The sequence below is a fragment of the Gallus gallus genome, chromosome 2 (assembly GCF_016699485.2).
Source record: "Gallus gallus isolate bGalGal1 chromosome 2, bGalGal1.mat.broiler.GRCg7b, whole genome shotgun sequence".
In the NCBI taxonomy this organism is placed as follows: domain Eukaryota; kingdom Metazoa; phylum Chordata; class Aves; order Galliformes; family Phasianidae; genus Gallus; species Gallus gallus.
In genome coordinates this window covers 103,925,669-103,945,164 of record NC_052533.1, presented here as the reverse complement: position 1 = coordinate 103,945,164, position 19,496 = coordinate 103,925,669, and the positions used below count along the sequence as shown (strand labels likewise).

General features: G+C 46.3%; 1 protein-coding gene and 1 long non-coding RNA gene across 3 annotated transcripts in view; one reads left to right on the top strand and one right to left on the bottom strand.

The window, feature by feature from the left end:
• KCTD1 (potassium channel tetramerization domain containing 1) overlaps positions 1-19,496 on the top strand; it is a 96,908-nt gene that overhangs the window by 22,469 nt on the left and 54,943 nt on the right. The window contains exon 1 of one of the 2 annotated variants that reach the window (XM_015277995.4): positions 8,180-10,071. The exons of the other annotated variant lie outside the window; for it this stretch is intronic. Coding sequence (XP_015133481.3) covers positions 8,194-10,071 — 1,878 coding nt within the window. The 5' untranslated portion in view covers positions 8,180-8,193. Of the gene's footprint in view, positions 1-8,179; positions 10,072-19,496 lie in introns of those variants that run through there. 2 annotated transcript variants of the gene reach the window in all.
• Positions 708-10,073, bottom strand: LOC107056037. Its single transcript, XR_006937683.1, has 3 exons — positions 10,049-10,073; positions 6,799-6,853; positions 708-6,199 (listed from the first exon to the last, which is right to left on the bottom strand). It is a non-coding gene; the product is annotated as an uncharacterized LOC107056037 (long non-coding RNA).

Genomic DNA, 19,496 nt, shown 5'->3' with positions numbered 1-19,496 from the left:
CGTCTGATTGTCTTCAAACTCATTATTCCAACACAATACAATTACTGCCCAATTCTGTGGACTGGTCTGTTGATTCAGTGACATTTTAGATGCACTTGAGGGAAAAGATCGTCTTCTAGCAGTGTGTAAATCTCTTGTTTCACCCAAATAAGAAGTTTTATTACTTATATTCATATCAAGTTTCTTATTTACATTAGTCTATTTTCAGCTTCGTTTATGATTATTATTTCATTTTAAAACATACTCAAAGTTGTCAAACATTCAACTTTTTATTGTAGACATTTCAAGTCATTTTGGCAAAGCAGAAGACGTTGGAAGGAATAGTTCTCTCTCTGAGGTTGAAACAAAAGGTAGACCTTTCATGAGCTGGGCAGAATAGTCCAATTGTCATTGCTGAGAACACAGTGGAACAATGGGAGTTTTTTGTTAGAAGAGTTCTAAATGTGGCCTCTAGCAAATATGGAGGTACAGAATATGTAAAGCCCAGAAAGGCTGTGTTTTCCTTCAGTCTTCAACCAGTGTGCCAGAAAGACCAAAGGTCAGGTTTTCAAAAGAACGCTGTTCACTAATTCTAATTTAATTATGTACATAAGAAGCCATGTTTTCAAATGGCTAGGCACCAAGCAACTCCCATGGAGACCATATCAATCACAACCCTTTTTAAAAGTATAGGTGGTTTAAATGCCTATGCAACACTTTTTTTTTTTTTTTTTTTAGGTTTGGAGACTTTCTAGAAGCCAGAGCAAAGTTATTGGTTCTGGGAAGTGGGCATTAGTGTTTTACGGCAATTCTTTGTGATTCTTTGATTTTTCAAAATAAATTCCCAAAGAGAGAACAAGAAGACTGGTGCATTTGTTTGGAGTTTTCTGTATTTTTGAATATACATAGAGAAGCCTTGAGAGGAGAAGAGCTCAGTAACTTAGAGTCTTGTCAAGAAACCCAAGGCAAATTACCAGCTCAGCCCTCACAGGCAGATTGGGAAATCCCAGGCGTGCCAACAAGCAGTGTTCAGAATAAGAACTCTATCATCTTAAAAATCGCAGGATTTTTTCCTTTTTGAACTATGCTTCTCCAGCTAATTTCCTAGGTTTAACAGAGCAGTCATTTGAGGCTCCAAACACTAAGTTTCAAGCCCTCCATTCCAGCATATGGAGGAAGAAGCTTCAAAAATCCTATTATGAGACTGCTTGAATTGGCAACCCTCTTATCAAGATGTTACTGTCAAGGCCAAACTCATAGGAATGACCTTGGAATAAAGGCCCTATTATCTCTCACCAGCTCTTCAAACTCTCCATCCCCCAAGAAGCTCCACAATTGGAATGGGATGCCGGGCTGTCTGGAAAGAGATTAAATTGTTCACAGCTGCCTGGGAATTAACAAACTTCCTCTCCTTTACAGTGGAATGCAGCATATTTTCAAGCCAGGTGGAAGATGGCATGCAAGGTTCTTATAGGACCTAGAGTTGGCACAAAAAGCAACATTTTCATGTCTGCACATATATCTGAGTTACCAGGGCTCAATAATAATTTTCTGGCAGATTACTCCTGCCCTACAGCAGGTTTCTGTGATCACTAAAGCCAGAATGAAAGCAATGGGTCTGGATTTCACACTTCATATCATTCCACATGAAGCTTTAATTTTGAAACCTACTTTTTTTCTTGTGACACAAATCAGCAGGAATGAGTGTGACAACACACAGGTAAATGGCCGAGGAAACTGCGGGGACAGTTCTGTAGCAGGCACAGTGATAGTGTCATATCTGGGAGGACATTATTCCGAATAACTAGATAAACCTTTGCCAAGATTGCTAACTGAGAGATTGTACACCGTAAATAGCAAATGTGATCTCCTTCTGTCCAAGGCAAAATAAAAACTTATGATTTCTTCTTGCTTATTCTCACAACACTCATTGATCCTAATAAGTAGAATCCTTACTATCAAATAACTACCTCCTGTATTTAAATAATTCAGCCCATGAATATGCAAAGGTCCTCTCTGAGGGCTCTCTAAATGATCTTTATTTATTTGATGCCGTCTTCAGCTCTGTGAATAAAAACTGAATTTTAGTCCTGATCATTAAAGAAGGAAAATTTGGATTGTGCACAGTTTAATCTTTCACAGATTTAAAAAGGCGAGGCTGTTTAGAACAGGGATGGACAAAAGCCATATTGCATTTAAACATTCTCAGCAGTTGTAGAGGTAATTTTTTGTAATACAAAATGCTAATAAATGTACCGATGCTCACCAGCTGTAAGAAGGTATTTTTCACCTGCTTTAGTATTGTCTGATACTGGGAAAACAAGAGAAATATACCCAATGCATCAGGTCTTTTTCACTACACTTTGTATGATTTCTTTGCCTCCTCATGACACGAAAAGAATCGTATCAATTTTTTGTATATATATTTTTTCTAGGATTTACCATCTATGACTTAAAATACAACTTTCTATTGCAATCTGCACTTTCTGTTCTCTTCTATGCCATGGCCACTGATTTCAAACCTCAAGTGAAAGTCCTGGCAATACACTGAAGATTTTACCACAAGTTTCTATCTGAAGTTACACACTCATTTGTGAAAGTGCTTTTGCATAAAGATCGGTCAAATTGAAACCAGTGTGCAGCAAGTTCTGCTCATCTGGTAATATTCTGACCCATTTTGTTCTACAGCTGTTTTCTTGATTAAGACTGAAATCACAGACTGAAAGAGGGCATGGTACGAGTTGGCAATAAACATTCTATGTTCTCTGTCCCTGTATTCTTCTTCCACATGATCCATGAATATAATCCTTTATTCTCAAAAACTGCTTTACAAGTCAGTGTGATCTGTGATGCAGACCTTAGGACAGGAACCATGCAGATGGTTCTTCTTGTCACAGGATAACTAGAGGTCCTTTGGCATATCACACATGGAGAAGGGAATTATGAATTGCATTAGTAGGGCCAGAAACCATTGTGTCCAAATAATGGTTTAAAAGAAAATAGATGCAAAAATTGCCCAGGACAGCTTTGCCAACATCCTACCAAATTAAACTAGGGAGAATGAAGAGAGGGGCTCAAGAATGAAGCAGTGATTTTTGGTGGTAGGTTCCAGCTCCAGCAGCAGCAAGGTGGGTAGGGTGACAGCCTGCATGGGACTCTGATACTTGTGGGCAGGCTCGTGTCACACTCTGCATGGTTTGACTGAACTCAACCACTTCTAAAGTTGCTTAAAATGGGTTTTTGTCAACCCGGTTGAGACGACTCAATCAAGGGAAGAAAATCCAAGTAGACAGGCCATTGGTGCTGGATTTTTTGCTATATAAATACCTGAAAAGGAATGTCCAAATCCACTATGACACAGACATAATACTGGTGGAAAAGGGGAATAATCACTTTATTTCAGTCACTAAGTCAAAACAAAAGTATGTTGACAGTGAATCCACGGTGTAAAGGGGCTCTGAAGCCATTCACCGGCAGTGGGAGGAAGATTCCCTTTTGCAGGCGGTGCCAAAGGCCAGCTGCTGCCCGTCCCTTGAGGATCCAACCTTGAGCTAAGCCTGCTGTGAGTGAGTGGGTTTGGATGAGTCCCCAGCTCCGGCCCAACACGGGATTGGGGCACAGAGCCCCACCTTGGAGAGCGCCGGCACTGTGTCTTACTCCCTGGGGATGGAGAGAATAAACAAGATAAAGCTGAACCCACGCAGTACAGAAACAAGGTGGGGAGTGCATTTCATCACAGTCTCAACAGCAGTATTTTATTTTTCAGAGAATCATAGAATCATAGAATGGCCTGGGTTGAAAAGGACCTCAGAGATCATCTAGTTTCAACCCCCCTGCCACGGGCAGGGTCACCAATCACTAGACCAGTGTTTGGGCAAGGTCACCAACCACTGGACTAGTGTTTGTTACACTGTGAGGTTTTGGGTTTTTCTTCCTTTCTTTCTTAAGGGAATGTTTAAGAAATCTTAAGAAACAGTGCTGCAGTACTGCTGTTCCTTCCTTGTTGCATTTGTAGATTTCACCCAGCCCAGTTTGACTTCCAGCCCCAACTTTTAGTTCAAAATAAACTTTTATTGGAAGATTATGAACAGAAGACAGGATTTTGAGAAGTCCATATCCAACAGAGTATTAATTTATGCTCCATTATGTAGCACTAAAAACGCTATTAAAAGCAAAAACGTGTGCTTCCACAGACCAAGAACACCTATAAACGGGGCTTAGTGGTTTCATGGGAATCTCTCTTTTGAGGTTTCTTTCCTGAGTCACTGCCTTGGTTGTTCTAAATCTTCACCTCAGGATAGAGTTTACTGAGGAGGACTACCTGCATTATTACCCAGGCACAAAGAGCCCTTTCTCTCTGCAGAGGATAAATACCATGTCCCCGACGTAGTGGGCTGCTCAGTGTCAGCAGTTCCTACACACGACTGCTGGAGCCACCGCTGTGCATTACAGAGCAGCTGATTTGCTTCCAAAGCCATCATCAGCACAGAAGCAAAGACAAACACAAACGCAAACACAGATAAATAGAACATTAATATGCCTGCTGGCAACCTCCACCCTGCACAAATTAAGAGACCCTTAAAACCTCTGCGCAGTGCGATGCAAGTCGCTACCTGACTCTCTTCAATCTGTCTGACAACGCAGCCGTCTGTATGTTTATAAGCAAAAAATGCTCCAGCTGCTTGACACTGCAAATAACAGCAACTTGCAAAGTCTTGGCATTTAATTTGCTAAGTGTGCTTCCTTGCAAAGATGATGACTCGAGTTTTCTTCATTTTGCTTGGAAAACAGAGCAATGAGGAAATCAACTTTCCTCAGCAGCACAAAATACTGCTTCCACGAAAGAGTGAAAAAAAAAATGTGAGTTAAAAGCAGCAAATAGCTGTGGTAGAACTGCGAGCACTTCGGCAGCGTGCTCCCAACCCATGGCATGGGGCTCGGTGTGGGCAGGCTGGATGCTGCCTTCATCCCACCACGCATTGGCAGCAGCTGGGGCTTTGATATGCACCGCTACCGCCTGCACTTCACAACAGGACCATCCCATAGGTGCAATAGCTTTTGTGTGTTAAAATCCATTAAGGACAGCAGCAACTTGGCTGTGATGGATACAGCGCCGCTCTCCTCAATCAGTGTCTCCTTTGTTGGGTTATGTAAATCTGTTTTGCTGCCGCCCAGATAGGAACCACTAACCTAAAAGCAAACAAACAAAACAAAACAAAACAAAACAAAACAAAAAAAGAACTAAAATAAGAGAGATTTATAATCTATTATAGCACATAGCTTGTCAACATCATCTGTGCCTGGTATCGAGAAGTAATGAAACGACCAAAATTATTATGTATGCAAGTGAAAGAATACAAGGAAAATGGAATTAACAGTTTGAAGCGGCTGTTCTGAAATGCTAAAAAAGCTCCTCTCCAATTGGAGTGTGTCTGGAGAAGGACTTCTGGGATGTGCTTTTTGCCTGAGTGAATTTACCAGGCGTCCCGAGCATTGTTTGCCTCCTGGTTCTGTGGTGTCTCTGTGGATTTCTCGTACCGATTGCTGCATTGCCTGCCTCTACAGGGAAAATAGCCTGTGCTTAGAAAAGATATTAACACACTTTAAGAACGCGTCTATTGTATTCAAACTAACAGTAAAAAGCATGGAGAAAAAGCAGTTTTCTTAAACCCGTGCCGTGTGGTCAGCCTTAAAGCTACTCGACAGGCTTGTCCTGAGCACTGTTTTTTAAACTCTTTTTTAGCTATCTCGCCTGGATCCCAAGGAACAAAGAGGTGTGGTGGGTTTGCTTTGCTCCTTGGCTCTTGGGGTGTATACCATTGTAGTGCCTAGCGAAGCTTCATGAAACACCTGCCGAGAACACAGAGCCTTAGGTGGATGCAAGTGAAATAGCCATGTCTGGGGCTACGTGAGGAGTGCCTGCATTGGATCTGTAGGAGAATGAGGCTGCGGAGAGCTTTAGACAATGGTCTGATTGTCCAGGACTCTGTGCCTGCCAGGAGCGAGACTGGGGGCAGGGTGGGGAAGAGGAACTGGAAAAAAAGAAGTGAGGAAAAGCCTGAAACTATTTGATTACAGCGTTACCTGTGTTGGGAATCAGCTGACACGGAGAGAAGGCTCCTTTGGTTTCGGTTCTTAACTTAGAATGCTAATTCTGTGACATAGAAATCAATCTCCGAGAATATGAAAGGAAGGAAAATCAGGTCCCGGGGTTTCAATCCTAGTGGGGGCAGGTGCATTATTAGTGCTCTCTGGGTAATTACATCTTCTCCACTGACAGCAGTAATAAAACTTATTGTGTGGACGGAGCTTACGTTGGTACCAGCCTCGAGCCCTGAGTCACAGGGGAAGGCTCTGCCTGCGCGGGGCTCTCCGCAGGACAAAACTTGGATATGTAGCATGGAGGGTGTGATGGGTCTAAGTGCAATGTTGGTGTGCCTCAGTCAGATAGCCCTGAATGGTTCAGGCAGCTGTTTAGACACAGCTCCATTACCTGGCATAGCTTGCAAGCTGAAGCTTCAGGAATGCAACTGAGGAAGCTACATTTTATCTTTATGAACATAGAGAGACAGGCAGCTTACATGCCTATATGATTAACATACACATACACACATATACATATAGGTTATACAGGTATATATGGTATGTGGGTGTCTTCCCACTTATGGTCGCCTGCAGCACCCTAAACACTTCATTTGTGATTCTCTGAATTCCCTCTGGCTGTTGAGGTGCTTCCAACTGATGTGTATAATATGGATGTTCCATGTATATTTTTCCCCTCCAACCTCACTGCAAGTTCTTTATGTCCTTTATACTTACTATTCCTATACTTGGCTCCATATTCATCTGCGAGTCTGTCAACACAGTTCACCTCCTGTAATCAGGAAACGGTGATTAAATGAACATCCAAGTACAGAAGCTGTCAACCTGGTGTTCATCTTTTCTTAAAGTTAGGGGAAAAAAAAAAAAAAAAACGTTCAATTACCTTTTTGCACTCATGTGGCTCTGAAAACCTCTTGGAAAAAGATTAAGGTGGAAAGGAGAAAAGGAAAAAAAAGGGGGGGGGAGAGGGAAGAAGGGGAAAAGAGAAAAGGCAAAAAAAGGAAAAAAAAGGGGGGGGGGAAGGAGAAAAAGGGGAAAGGAAAGGGAAAAGGAAAAGGAAGGGGGAAAGGGGAAAAAGGGGAAGGGGAAGGAGAAGAGGAAAGGGGAAGGGGAAAGGGGAAGGAAGGGGAGGGGAAGGGAGGAGAGGGGACAAAAGGATAGGAAAGGAGGGAGGGGAGGAGAGGAGAGGAGAGGAGAGGAGAGGAGAGGAGAGGAGAGGAGAGGAGAGGAGAGGAGAGGAGAGGAGAGGAGAGGAGAGGAGAGGAGAGGAGAGGAGAGGAGAGGAGAGGAGAGGAGAGGAGAGGAGAGGAGAGGAGAGGAGAGGAGAGGAGAGGAGAGGAGAGGAGAGGAGAGGAGAGGAGAGGAGAGGAGAGGAGAGGAGAAGAAGGGAAAAGGAAGGGAGGGAAAAGGAAAGAGAAAGAAAAAAAAAAAGTGTCTTTATCACTTGTATGACCTTAATACAGAATCAGGTTGGAAGGCTAATATCAGTTGTGTCATTTTTAGCATTTACTGAAGCAATAAAGGAAAAAGAAGATCTCTATTGAAAACGCACGCACTGCAAGCCCTGCAGTTCTCTGTCTCCTTGGGTGGGTCACTACAGCTCCTCAGAAGAGCTCGTTTGGGACACAGCATCATAGCATCATATAATCGTAGACTCATAGCTTGGCTTGGGCTGGAAGGGACCTTGACGATCATCCCGTTTCAGCTCCTGCCGTTTAGCGGTCTTTCTGCTCTGCGTTTTCGGCATCGGGTCCCCCTCTTTGGGAGCTCTTGGAGACTTTGAGTCAGTGTTAGGTTGACAGAGAGAAAAACAAGCCGCCGGGGGACAGGCGCACGCCCCGGCCCGACGGCTCTGTCCGCACCCGTCCCCTCCTGTGGACGGAACGGCTTCGAGGTGAGCGGCGCGGTGCGCGCTCCCCGCAGCCCCGGTCTCTCCCAGCCTCTCCCGTCCCGCCCCGTCCGTTCCCCGCCGCCGCCACTGGGAGCGCGGCCCCTTTAAGAGCCCGGCTTTGCCTCCCGGTAGCTGAAGGTCATTAAACACAAAAGCGCTCCAGCGCTGCGGTCCAATATAGCGCATGCGCCCTGCCCGAGGACTGGCAGGGAGACGGCAATATGGCGAGAATGCCTGGCAGCGGCGGCGGCGGCGGCGAGTGGAGCGGCGGCGGCGGGGGCGGCGGCGGCGGGTACGGCGCGGGGGAGCGGCCGCCGGGCCGCGGGAGAGGAGCCCCCCGGCCGCACCGTTACTGCAGCGCTGGAGAGGAGGAGGAGGGCGAGGAGGAGGATGAGATCCAGGAGGTGCAGATAACGGGGGACGAGGAGGAGGAGGACGGAGCCGATGGGGGGCTGCTGCTGGACGAGGAGGAGGAGGAGGAGGAGGAGGAAGAGGAGATGGGTCTGGACTGGGACGGCGAGGAGGAGCCCGAGCCCATGCCGCCCGCCCCGGGCCGTACGCCGAGCGGCGGCGGCGGCGGCGGCGGCGGCGGCGGCGTCGGGGCAGCCCCGGGGGGAACCGCGGCGACAGCCCCGGGGGGCGGCGGCGGCGGCCCCGGGGGGGCGGCGGAGGACGCGGAGCTGGAGGCGGCCCTGCTGCTGCAGCGGCCCGAGCGGGCGCGGCTGAGCGAGAACACGCGGCTGGCCACCCGCTACGCCGTGCGCATCTTCCGCGAGTACCTGAGCGAGAAGGCGCAGAGCCCGGACTTCGAGACCATGGACAAGGGGGCGCTGTGCCGGGTGCTGCGCTCCTTCTACGCCGAGGCGCGCTCCAAGAGCGGACAGCTCTACTCCAAGTCGTCCCTCATCAGCATCCGCAGCTCCCTCAATCGCTACCTCAACGAGCCGCCCTACTGCCGCACCCTCGACCTCACCAAGGACCCCGAGCTCCGCGCCGCCAACCTGACGCTGGCCGCCGTCATCCGCAAGCTGGAGGAGCAGGGCGCGGGGCCGGTGGTGCAGAAGCAGGCCATCACCCGCGCCGACCTCCGCAAGCTGTACACCTGCAGCGTCTTCAGCACTCAGAGCCCCTTCGGGCTCCTCAACAAGGTCTGGTTCGAGACCTGCATGTACTTCTGCACGCGGGGCCGGGAGAACCAGCGGGAGCTGGAGGAGGACTCCTTCGGGCTGGCGGTGGATGAGGACGGCCGCAAGTTCGTCTACTTCAAGGCGCTGGGGCCCTACCACAAGTCGCGCTCGTCCTCCTGGAGCAAGAAACGGGCGGAGAGCAGTGACGAGGAGAACCTGCCTCGCATGTACGAGACTGGCACCGAGTTCTGTCCCTACGCCAGCTTCGTCAAGTACCTCTCCAAGCGCAACCCCCTGTGCAAGGCCTTCTTCCAGCGCCCGCGGGACCACTGCAGCGAGGGCGACGTCACCTGGTACGAGAACAAGGCCATCGGCAAGAACTTGCTGGGCACCCGCATGCAGATGCTCTCCAAAGCGGCCAAGCTCTCCAAGACCTACACCAACCACTGCATCGGCGCCGTCTCCATTGCCACCCTCAACAGCATCGCCGGCATCGGCACCAAGCTGGGGGGGCCGCCGCCGCCGCCCCATCACCACCCCGCTCCCCACCACCACCACCACCACCACCACCTCCTCCACCACCCCGCTGGCGGGGCCTGCTACGCCTCCGCCGCCCTCAATGGCGGGCCGAGGCCCCGGCCACCCGCCGCCAACCCGTACGTGCTGCCCAAAGACGGCGACGCCGCGCCGGTGAAGGCGGAAGCGGCCGCGGTGGCCCCGGCCAAGCGGGCCCTCTACGAGGCGGTGTTCCCAGCGGGGGCCGCGGCCGGCGGTGAGGCCTGCGGGCCCTCCGCCTCCCCCAAAAGACTGTGCCGCCGCCCCGCCGAGCCCCCAGATGCCGCCGCCGTGCCTGCCGTGGTGGTGGTCTCAGTGAAACACGACCCCCTGCCTCACCTCCTGCCCGAAGCCAACGGGCACAGAAGCACCACCTCACCCACTGTAGTATCACCTGCTCTTGTTTCCCCCACACAGGTAACCGGAAAAAGGAGGAAAAAAAAAAAATGGAAAAGGCAAGCTGGCGACCCTGTCCCATGCAGCCTGCTGCTTGCCCCCCTTCCCCCTCTGCTTTTCTTTCTTTCCCTCCTTATTTTTCCTCCCCCCTCCTTTTTGCGGAAGGTGCGAGTTCTGAGTTCTGAAAGTCGGGCCAAAGTAGTAGATAAGGGCGTCTGATATCATTAGTGTGTGTGGTGTTCTTGATGTGCTAATGAACTATTTGAATAACCTCAGATGCAGGAAACAGCCAGGAGAATACTCAATTACACACTAGTAATGAGGGTGTAATTTTAAACTTCAGAAGTTAACAAGAGGGTTAATGTGGCAATTGCATTCATCTTGTATTTGTTTATTTAAAATAGCTCTGTTTCCTGGCAGTGATCCTCTATTTTTTTTTTTCCCCTCTTCTTTTTTTTTTTTTATGAGGCAAATTGACTTGAGTTGCATTAGTTGCCATAGTGGCGAAATATACAGCAGCGCACGACTAGGTGGAGCTGAGCTGCGGAACCAGGCCCGGTTCTGCCTGCATGCCCACTGCCTGCTGCCTGGCCCCTGCACTGCCCTGCCTTTGGGTATTTGGTCACAGGAGCTAACTTAGCATGCCGGGCTTCAGTTGGAGCCTTGCTACACTTTTACCCTTTGCTTTAAGTTTGGAAGTCATTCCAGCTCTGTCTGTAAGACCTCGGCACCAACGTCATGCCCCATACGATCTCATGTTTCAGGCCATAACCTCATTGCTCGCTGCCCTATGTGACTCCCACCCCTGTGACGCCCAATAACAGCGGTCGGGTCGCAGCCCGCTGTGGGTGAGCACAGCTCTCCGACATGCCTGAGCTGCTCCCAAGTGGAAATACCAGTTCTGGACAGAGTGACCCCATTGAGGGCCTGTAGCTCCTTGGCCACCTCGGGGCTGGCTAGGGGAGAGGCCGGGGATGCCTGCATAAGCATCCGTGGTCTTTAGAATACAGATGCCTCCTCCTTTCTGGTGTGTTCTTTGACCTAGTCAGTGGGGTTTGATCTCCTGCTGTCTGTGAATGGCTCGGAGGCTTGGCTGTGTGCAGACAGAGCTTTTGTTCTAGCTCATTATTTCAGGTATCAGCTAAAGCTTGTTGCTGAGTTTTAACCCTGCGCTCCTCGTTTGCTTGCTTTTAACAACCTTGAGAGTAATTTTGAAACTCTCAGCACGGTCCGGTGTTCAGGAAGGTCTTGCACGCAGGGACAGGGACCCAATGGGGAGAGCATCATGCACCCTCATCCTGTAGCAAGGTGGTGGGAGCCAAAGGCATTGGGCCTACAGCCTGGCCTGTACCTCTCTGAACTCCGCACCCAGCTCACATGAGGAGGGATCCACTTGTGTAGCTGTGTTTTTGGGCTGTGATTCTCACTAGCGGCTGGTGACTCAAGTTGTTCTATGGTTCTGTGACTGGGAGGAGGAGAGAAGTATCTCAAACAGGTGGCGGCGTGCACAGCTATGTGCTGTTTTCTTAACTGCAGCGGGGAAGAAAATGAGCAATCAGCGAGGCTACGAGACAGTGTGGGCTTCAGAAGTAATTATATGGAAATGTTCATCTCCATTCACGATTTAATGAGCTAAACAAGCTACCCAGCCACTTCTGCAGCTAAATCTCGCCTTTGCTACAAAACTCATTAATTTAAGTCTTGAGGAGAGGGAAGCTTTTTTTTTTCTTAATCACCAATTCTTCTTGTGTCGTTTTTAGCTTGTTTTAACTTACGTGCTTCTTCTGGGATGTGACAAAATCTTGTCTGCAAAATAGTTTCCTTGGGTAAATGTTAATGCTGGACTTTTTCTCCCCAGCTACCTTTTATACGAGTTATGCTGGTCGGGGCCCGAGGCATTTCCTGGGGAAATTAATGGCTGGCTGGGGTTAATGGCCCACGGCACGGCCCCCAGTCATCGGCTCTCCCAGCTGGTCATTAATCCCCAGGAAATGCCTCGGCTCTCAATCGCGGTTGCTTCATTATAAACAAAGACTTCCCGGGCCCTTTTACTGAATGCATCTTATCAAGCCACGTGGTGCTAAATCCCGCTGTTGACAAATATCACCGATTCCCTGAAGTTGGTTGTGTTGGCACTTATCCTTCCAGGGGGTGCATGCTGCTGTCCCACGGCCTGGTGTAAGGCCCTGCTCAATGAGTGGCAGTGCAATGAGCAGGCATCCGAATGGGTTTAGCTGTGTGCAAGTGTATGCGTTCTTACAGCATTAGTATATTGAGCAAGGTATGGGAAAGGTTAAGTGAAGGCACTAAGCCAGAGGTATTGAATTTGCTCTGAGTATGAGCTTCGAAGAATCTGAGCAGGGATGTTGCTTTTGCTCTTTTCTATTGTGGCTGTTGTGTTCTTTAGTTTTAGCCCCAAGATGAGTTGTTAACACTTGGATTGCAGAAGCCTCCTTCAGAGTTGGAAAAGATGCTTTGAATGATTGTCTTGATCCTTAGGTTGCAGCCGTGAGAGCTGCATTATGCAGCATGCTTTAAGCACACTGTGCCATCATGGCACAACTTGCTTTTCAGTCCTCGTTTGATCTGAAGTGTAGCAATTTTCTTGCCACTGACAGCAGTGTTTCAGCTCAAGTTGATGACAGAGGGATGTAATTTGGCTGTTGTTCATCTCTCGTGGTACTGAAAGATGAACAATAGCTGAAGTTTAAGCTTTTGATGCTGCAGTGTGGTGGTAGCTGTTGAGATTTATAGGCCTGGTAGACGCTGAGCTTCCTACAGTAGTAATTCCCAAAAATAGGTCTAAGGAAATAGATGGGCTTCCGCTGTGGGTGAAGGGAGTCGTGGGTCACTTCAGAATTCTCCTGTCATGTTGGTCTGTAACTCGGTGTCTGACTGCTTGTGTAGAGTTTATCAGCTCTTAAATGGCCAAATGTTCAGAGGATGTCACAAGTATGGCCCATGTGCTTTTGTCTTGGGTGTTCTGGGGAATCCTTCAGTGTTTTTTCTTGCTGGTTTAAACCCAGAACTGGCTTTCCTGTTAGTTTTCTTTTGATTTTTTTCACTGCCTTACGCTTCCTTTGAAGGGCTTTCTTTGACCAGACCCAGAAATCTTTTTCTGACTGAAGGTTTCTCAGAAGAAGGCAGAACAGTATTACGTGATGAAATAATCAGACAGAAATCACACATGGTAACAAATCAAAGTAATTAATAAGTTAGTCTAGCTCTCTTCACTCCTTTTTTCTCTTAGAAGCGGGTAAGAATCTTTATCTTTGGCATGAGGATTTCTCATGTTTCCAAAAACTGCCACAAATAAACGCTCCTGTTCTGCATAAGCTGTTCTGATAGGAATCATCACCAGGAGCTTTCCATGTGTGCAGAATAGGAGAACTCATCAGAAAGCATCAAGAATGCTTAGGGAGGCAGTGTTAGGAAGCTAGGCTTTATTTCTGTGTTTCTAGTATGGCAGCTATTAAGACGGATGACTGCTAAATACCTTTTAATTCTTCTGAGAGTGTATCTGTTTATTTAGCTTCCGAGGTTAGTTTTGGTTACACCACTGTCTAGTCAGCGCCATCCCCTTTCATTGGTGGATTAGCAGAGCTTGCAAGATGTACTTCGTCTCTGTTCTAAAATAAACACTGATGTTAAAATCTTTAAGTGAGGATAAAAAGAACTTAAAATTGCACCTGCCTTTGAGGCTGTTTGTTTCTTGGTTGGTTTTTATTTTTGTTTTTTTTTTCTTGAAAGGGAAAGGTTTCTTCTAGTAGACTTAGGTGTGTGAGAAGACACTAATTGTAGAAGGGATGTGTTATATAGCTGCTGGTCATCAAAGCTGCTCTTAATTCCTGGGGAGGCAGGGGATGGGGAGGCAGATGAAGCACATAATGTCTCTAAAACCAATGTCCTAACAGTCTCCATAGCAAAACCTCGACTATTGTTTTCTTCGGTGTTCAATTACTGTTCATTACTGTGAATTCTTCTAAAGACCAGTCATTGAACAGAGCTTTTTTGTTGATTTGTTTTGAAGATGGTAGGATATCCCAAACTATATTCCTTGTAACCAACCTGAGGTTGGGTAGGAGATGACTGCAGGAGAAGCGGAACAGAGATGAAGCTCGGTGGCCTCCGCAGGCTCTGGGGGCTGTGTGTGCGTTGGAGTGCAGGATGGGAGCTGCTCCTCCTTCTCTTCCACTTGTGGCAGCTGCTGGGGAGGGCAGGGTGTGCTCCAAGGTGACCTGGGGTGAATTTCTCAGATGTGAGAATGGTGTTTTGTTGCATGTATACGGAATTTGGATCTTGGAGTTTAAACTCAAATACAGTTGCTGTGTCAACTTAGTTGCATTGGTGTGATGTATGTAGGTATTTCAGATGGTGGTTTATTCCAGCAGCATGTAAATTTGTATGACGTTTTTACTTTTTAGAAGTTAGACTCCTTTTAGTTATTTACATCACGTGAAGTAGTCAGAAACTTGCCTAGTCCAGCTTTAGGTGAGAAGAGTGCAAGAGATGATCCATTTCATGTAAGTCAAACAAAGACGACCTTTTACATACAATTAGAGGGAAGGCAGCATCACTGAAGCACTGCTGTATTTTGACACTTCTGCAACTCTATAGAACCCCAGATGAGTAAGTCGGTACTCTTCCTCTGTGAGCATCAAAGGGGAAATGCGCAAACTTAAAGGCAGCAGTTGTTTTTTTCTAACAAGAAAGTCTTCTGTGATTATCCTGTAAAAGATTTCCCATTGCCCACTGCTCTCCTGCTAGAGAGCAAGAGATCAGAAACTGTTTGGTCTAATTGGTGAGTCTGTGTGACAGCGAGCTGCCTTATTTCATGTGTGGTGTAGAAATAAATGAGTGCTTAAACCCTTTGAAACACACCACTACTGCACAAGCCATAGGCTGTAATTAAATTGAATGTGGGGTTGTATTGTCTTGTGCCCTTGGCTATAAACTTGATAACAGACCATGGTACACCCACTATTGTGTTAGAAGCTGGAACCTAATTAGCTATGTTGTAGATTTTCAGTCACTTTCGAAGCCCTTGTGTTCATCCCTTTCCCAGTGTCCTTTTTTTTCCTTGTTATTTTGCTTTTCTGTTTCTGAAGCAATAAAAGCACCCTGTTTTTCGAAGGGAATCATTGAGGGCGTGTAGCCAAATATGTACGTGCAAGATAATTTTTTATCGTATTTTGGATTCAAGGGACAAGTGTTAGCAACTGCGTTCTATCTGATCTAGAAGAGATTTATTAATGTTGTGATAGTAAAATATATAATCACGTTTTCAGGGAATGCTTTGTAAGCCCCTCTCAGGCATTTAAGGGGGGAGGAGGGAAGGGATTGCAGCTTCTCACAATACCTTGATCTGAAAGTAACGTTGAAAGACATGAGATTGAAGTCTGTTCTCGTTGTTATTTTGGGATTATCCACGTAGAAAAATGGCTCTTCCAGGCTTTTAGAAATTTGCGTGCTTTTGCACTCAGCCAATTTTAGTGAGTTGATCTGAAAACCTTCAAACTTGCTAGGGACTTAATCCCTAATGAGGACAAGTGCTTTGATCTGTTCTTAGTGCCATTTTTAGTTTAAGAAATAAAGTTGCAGCACTCAGATGCAGCCTGTACATTTCCAGTAAATTCTTCATTAATTGATATGCTTACTGATTGCATGCGTCTGTACTCTTCTGTAGCTGGGACAGATCATTTCAATTCTAGCACAGTACTCCATCCCTCCTCCTTAAGCATACACACCAGTGTCTGGTGATGCTGTCATTTGTTTGAGTTCTGCTGTTTTTTATACTGGGAGTGGGACGTTGTGAAGTTGCAACTGTTGTGCTTGGGAGCTCTAATGAAGGGGCTGCAGCTCCTGGGCTGCCCTGTAAATTGGCACCTGTGTATGCTGCTGCTACTTTTGCATCTCTCTGCCAGAAGCATAGTGCGTAAATGAATGACTTCTCTAAAACGCTGCTGTATTTTAAGCTCCTCTTTTGTGTGTGTGTGTCCATTTGCATGTTTAAAATTAAGGATTTCTGGAGAAATTTCAAGAGTGATTTCTCAGTACCCTTCAGCTGAACCCTGAGTTGTTTCTAAGTGCACATATATAGAGATACGTATTTGTGTGTATGTATATAATGGATGTGTATGCATATGCTGCTTTTGCTGCTGTTGATTTCTCTCTATGTGTTTCTAGTATGCTTCAAAAGTGGCAGGGAGTAGTCAGCAGGAGCAGGGAGGTGATGATCCCTCTGTACTCAACACTGGTGAGGCCTTGAATACTGTGTTCAATTTTGGGCCCCTCATTACAAGAAAGGCATCAAGGCCCTGGAGAACGTTCAGAGAAGTGCAATGATGCTATGAAGGGTCTAGAGCACAAGCCTGATGGGGAGCAGATGAGGGAGCCGGGATTGTTCAGCCTGGAGAAGAGGAGGCTCAGGGGAGACCTTATAGCTCTCTACAACTCCCTGAAAGGAGGTAATGGTGAGGTGGGGTTCAGCTTCTTCACCCAGGTTACAGAAGTAGGAGAGCGGTAATGGTCTCAAGTTGCACCAGGGGAGGTTCAGATTGAATATTAGGAAGAATTTCTCCTCAGAAAGAGTGGTGCTGCAGTGGCACAGGCTGCCCAGGGAGGCGGTGCAGTCACTGTCCCTGGAGGTGTTCAAGAAATGTGTGGATGTGGCATTGAGGGGCATGGTCATTGGGCATGGTCATTGGGCATGGTGATGATGGACTGATGGTTGGACTGGATGATCTTAGTGGTCTTTTCCAATCTTAATGATTCCATGATTCTGTTAAGGTCCAATATCGTAGTCCTGACCCCTTGCTCTGATTTTGAGTTACTAGCTGTGAAGCCCATGGCCACCTCATCAGTGTGAGCTCTTGTTTTTCACTCTCTAAACAACTTTGTGCGCTGTTCCTTTAGTCTTTGTCTTGGATATCACAGTAGATAGCTAGGAAATTAATGCAGACCATGTTTGCTGTGTTTGGGAGATGAAACTTTCTGTAGGCTTTTATCAAGGTGGTGTGGAAACGTGTTGCTTTTTTTCTGTAATTGTACCACCAGTTAATGGAACTATCCCTGCATCCAGTCTGGACCTGGTTCACATTTCTACTCAATTGTTGAAAGTGCATTTTGGTGGGAAGAAGTAAAGAGATGCTGTAAGCACATGGGTTTTGGGGAGTAACTGCTCAGTAAAGAAGCCTGTTAGTATCTGTATACTTTCTATTGCCTTTCAACTTGGCAATGCTGAAGCATGCATTTTGCTGACTATGTCTCGGAAGCTTTTCAGAACAATCACCTTGTCTCTCTAAAAATACACATTAATGGGTGACACAAAAATACATACTAATTGGCAAAGTCCAAGACTGTGAGGGCTGGAAAAGCGCGTGTCCTTGCAGGCAGAGGGAATGGTGCAAAGCTGTGTGGTCTCTGTAGATGATGATGAAGAAGGGAATAAGATCTGAAAAATATGAAGACTTGAAACGCGTATTCTTCAGCCATGGTTTAGGTGTCTTAAGTCTGGAAAATCAGCTTGGGAAACTGTTCCCTCTCCAAAGCACTATGTGAAGGTTTGACTTTTACAGCATAGACACAACTTTAATTCAGAGCAGGGTTCTGCCTGCCTTTTAGGGCATTTGACACACTTCCGAAACAACCTGATTTCTGTTTCTTATCTCTAGAAGTCCTTGCAGGTTACCACTTATAATTTATTTGTTTATTCATTCATTCATTTATAGCATTGTTTTTGAAATGCACCTGCATCTGTCAGCTGCTTTCAGAGAAAACACTGCAGGTCTTCTTGCTACTGCTTAAGCAGGACCTGGATACTGATGTTTCTTCTGAAAGTACTTCTGGACACAAGCTGCTCCCTTCCTTCTAGGATGTTGGGAAGTGCCAGAAGTGAGGCATGCCCCAAAGCATCAAGGAACAGCTATGCTCATTTTAACTAGTACAGAATTGTTAAAATATGAATCAAGTTAAAATGTGGTGACTCAGACAGTACTAAATGTAGTGTGAATTACATTCTAATGCATTGCATTGGTAAACTCAAGTAGCACTACACTGCCATGTGAGTGGCCAAGAGTATCTGCATGGCACAGAGGGGGAGAACTGAATGCTTTTTTTTTCTTTTGTTTTTCTTTTTTTTTTTTTTTTAATTTTGCTGTGGTGTTTGATAGAGAAGGATTCCTCAGAAGTGGAATTTTAACCAACCAGTTTTCCTCAGTGTGGCATATTCACTTGCGGACTGCTAATAGATATATTCAGGATCATGAATAACAATAGCAGGCTCAGTGACAGTGTAGGGTAGTGATACAGCAGTGACTGCTGCAGTCATGTAACATGAATGGAGGCTGCGTGTTAGTTCTGTTATAGAGAGGTGGTGAAGCATCGGGTCAAATCCATAATATGTCCAAGTAAAGATAGAAATGGCTAATGTATATAATATTAAATATTTATGAATTTACATATATGGAATATACGAGAGCTTCTCTGGGAGTAATGCCTCATATTCTCTGATGTTGGACCACAAACTCAGAGGTGAATGTTGGTGGTATGACAGTAGAGGTTGAACCTTCCCACTAATATTCAGTTTCATGTTGTTGCCATGTGACAGATGGCAGCAGAGGGGCAGTCTGACAGCATGGCATCTGACATGGAAGTACGTACAAGGGAAAGGTGTGTCATTGAACTCCCTTGCGTGGAAGAAATGGCACCTATTCATTGACACTTGTTGAATGCTTATGGAGACCAACCAGTGGCTGCGAGCACAGTGAAGCGGTGGGTGGTGTGTTTCAGCTGTGGCAACAGTGACAGTGGGTCACCTCCACTGGAGCAAATTTTTATGAGCATGGCGTGTAGACTCTTGTTCATCGCTGGAGAAAATGCATAGCAAATGGTGGTGACTATGTTGAGAAGGAGTGTTTTGTAGCTGAGAATTTGTTCTATCCAATACACCACAATAACACTATGTATCTGTTGTAGTTTCCGTGGAAATAAATAGGAGGCATTACTTTCAGAGCGGCCTACGTGTATGTGAAATATACTTTTTAATATATAAATATTTCTATTTATTTATATATAAACATATGTATTTACATTCTTATATATACGAAACATATTTATACATAACATAAACAATACAAATATATTTAAATGATGTACTGTAATACTATAAAAATATATTCTCTCTCTCTCCCTCTGCGTATATATGTATATGTATATATAGTAGTAGATTAGATTTCACACGGCCCACGTCCACGTTGCTTCTAAAGGAGAAAGCAAAGCAAACAGAAATTCCTTCCGTGCCACTGTTTGAGCAGTGACCGCAGAGCCCTGCCCTGGGGACATGGGGCACCAGCAGCGAGGCAGCCTGTGGCTCTCTGAGCCCCTGAGGGTTTTCCTCCAGAAACGTAAACAAGTATTGTAGAGAAAACCTAAAGCATTCTCATTTT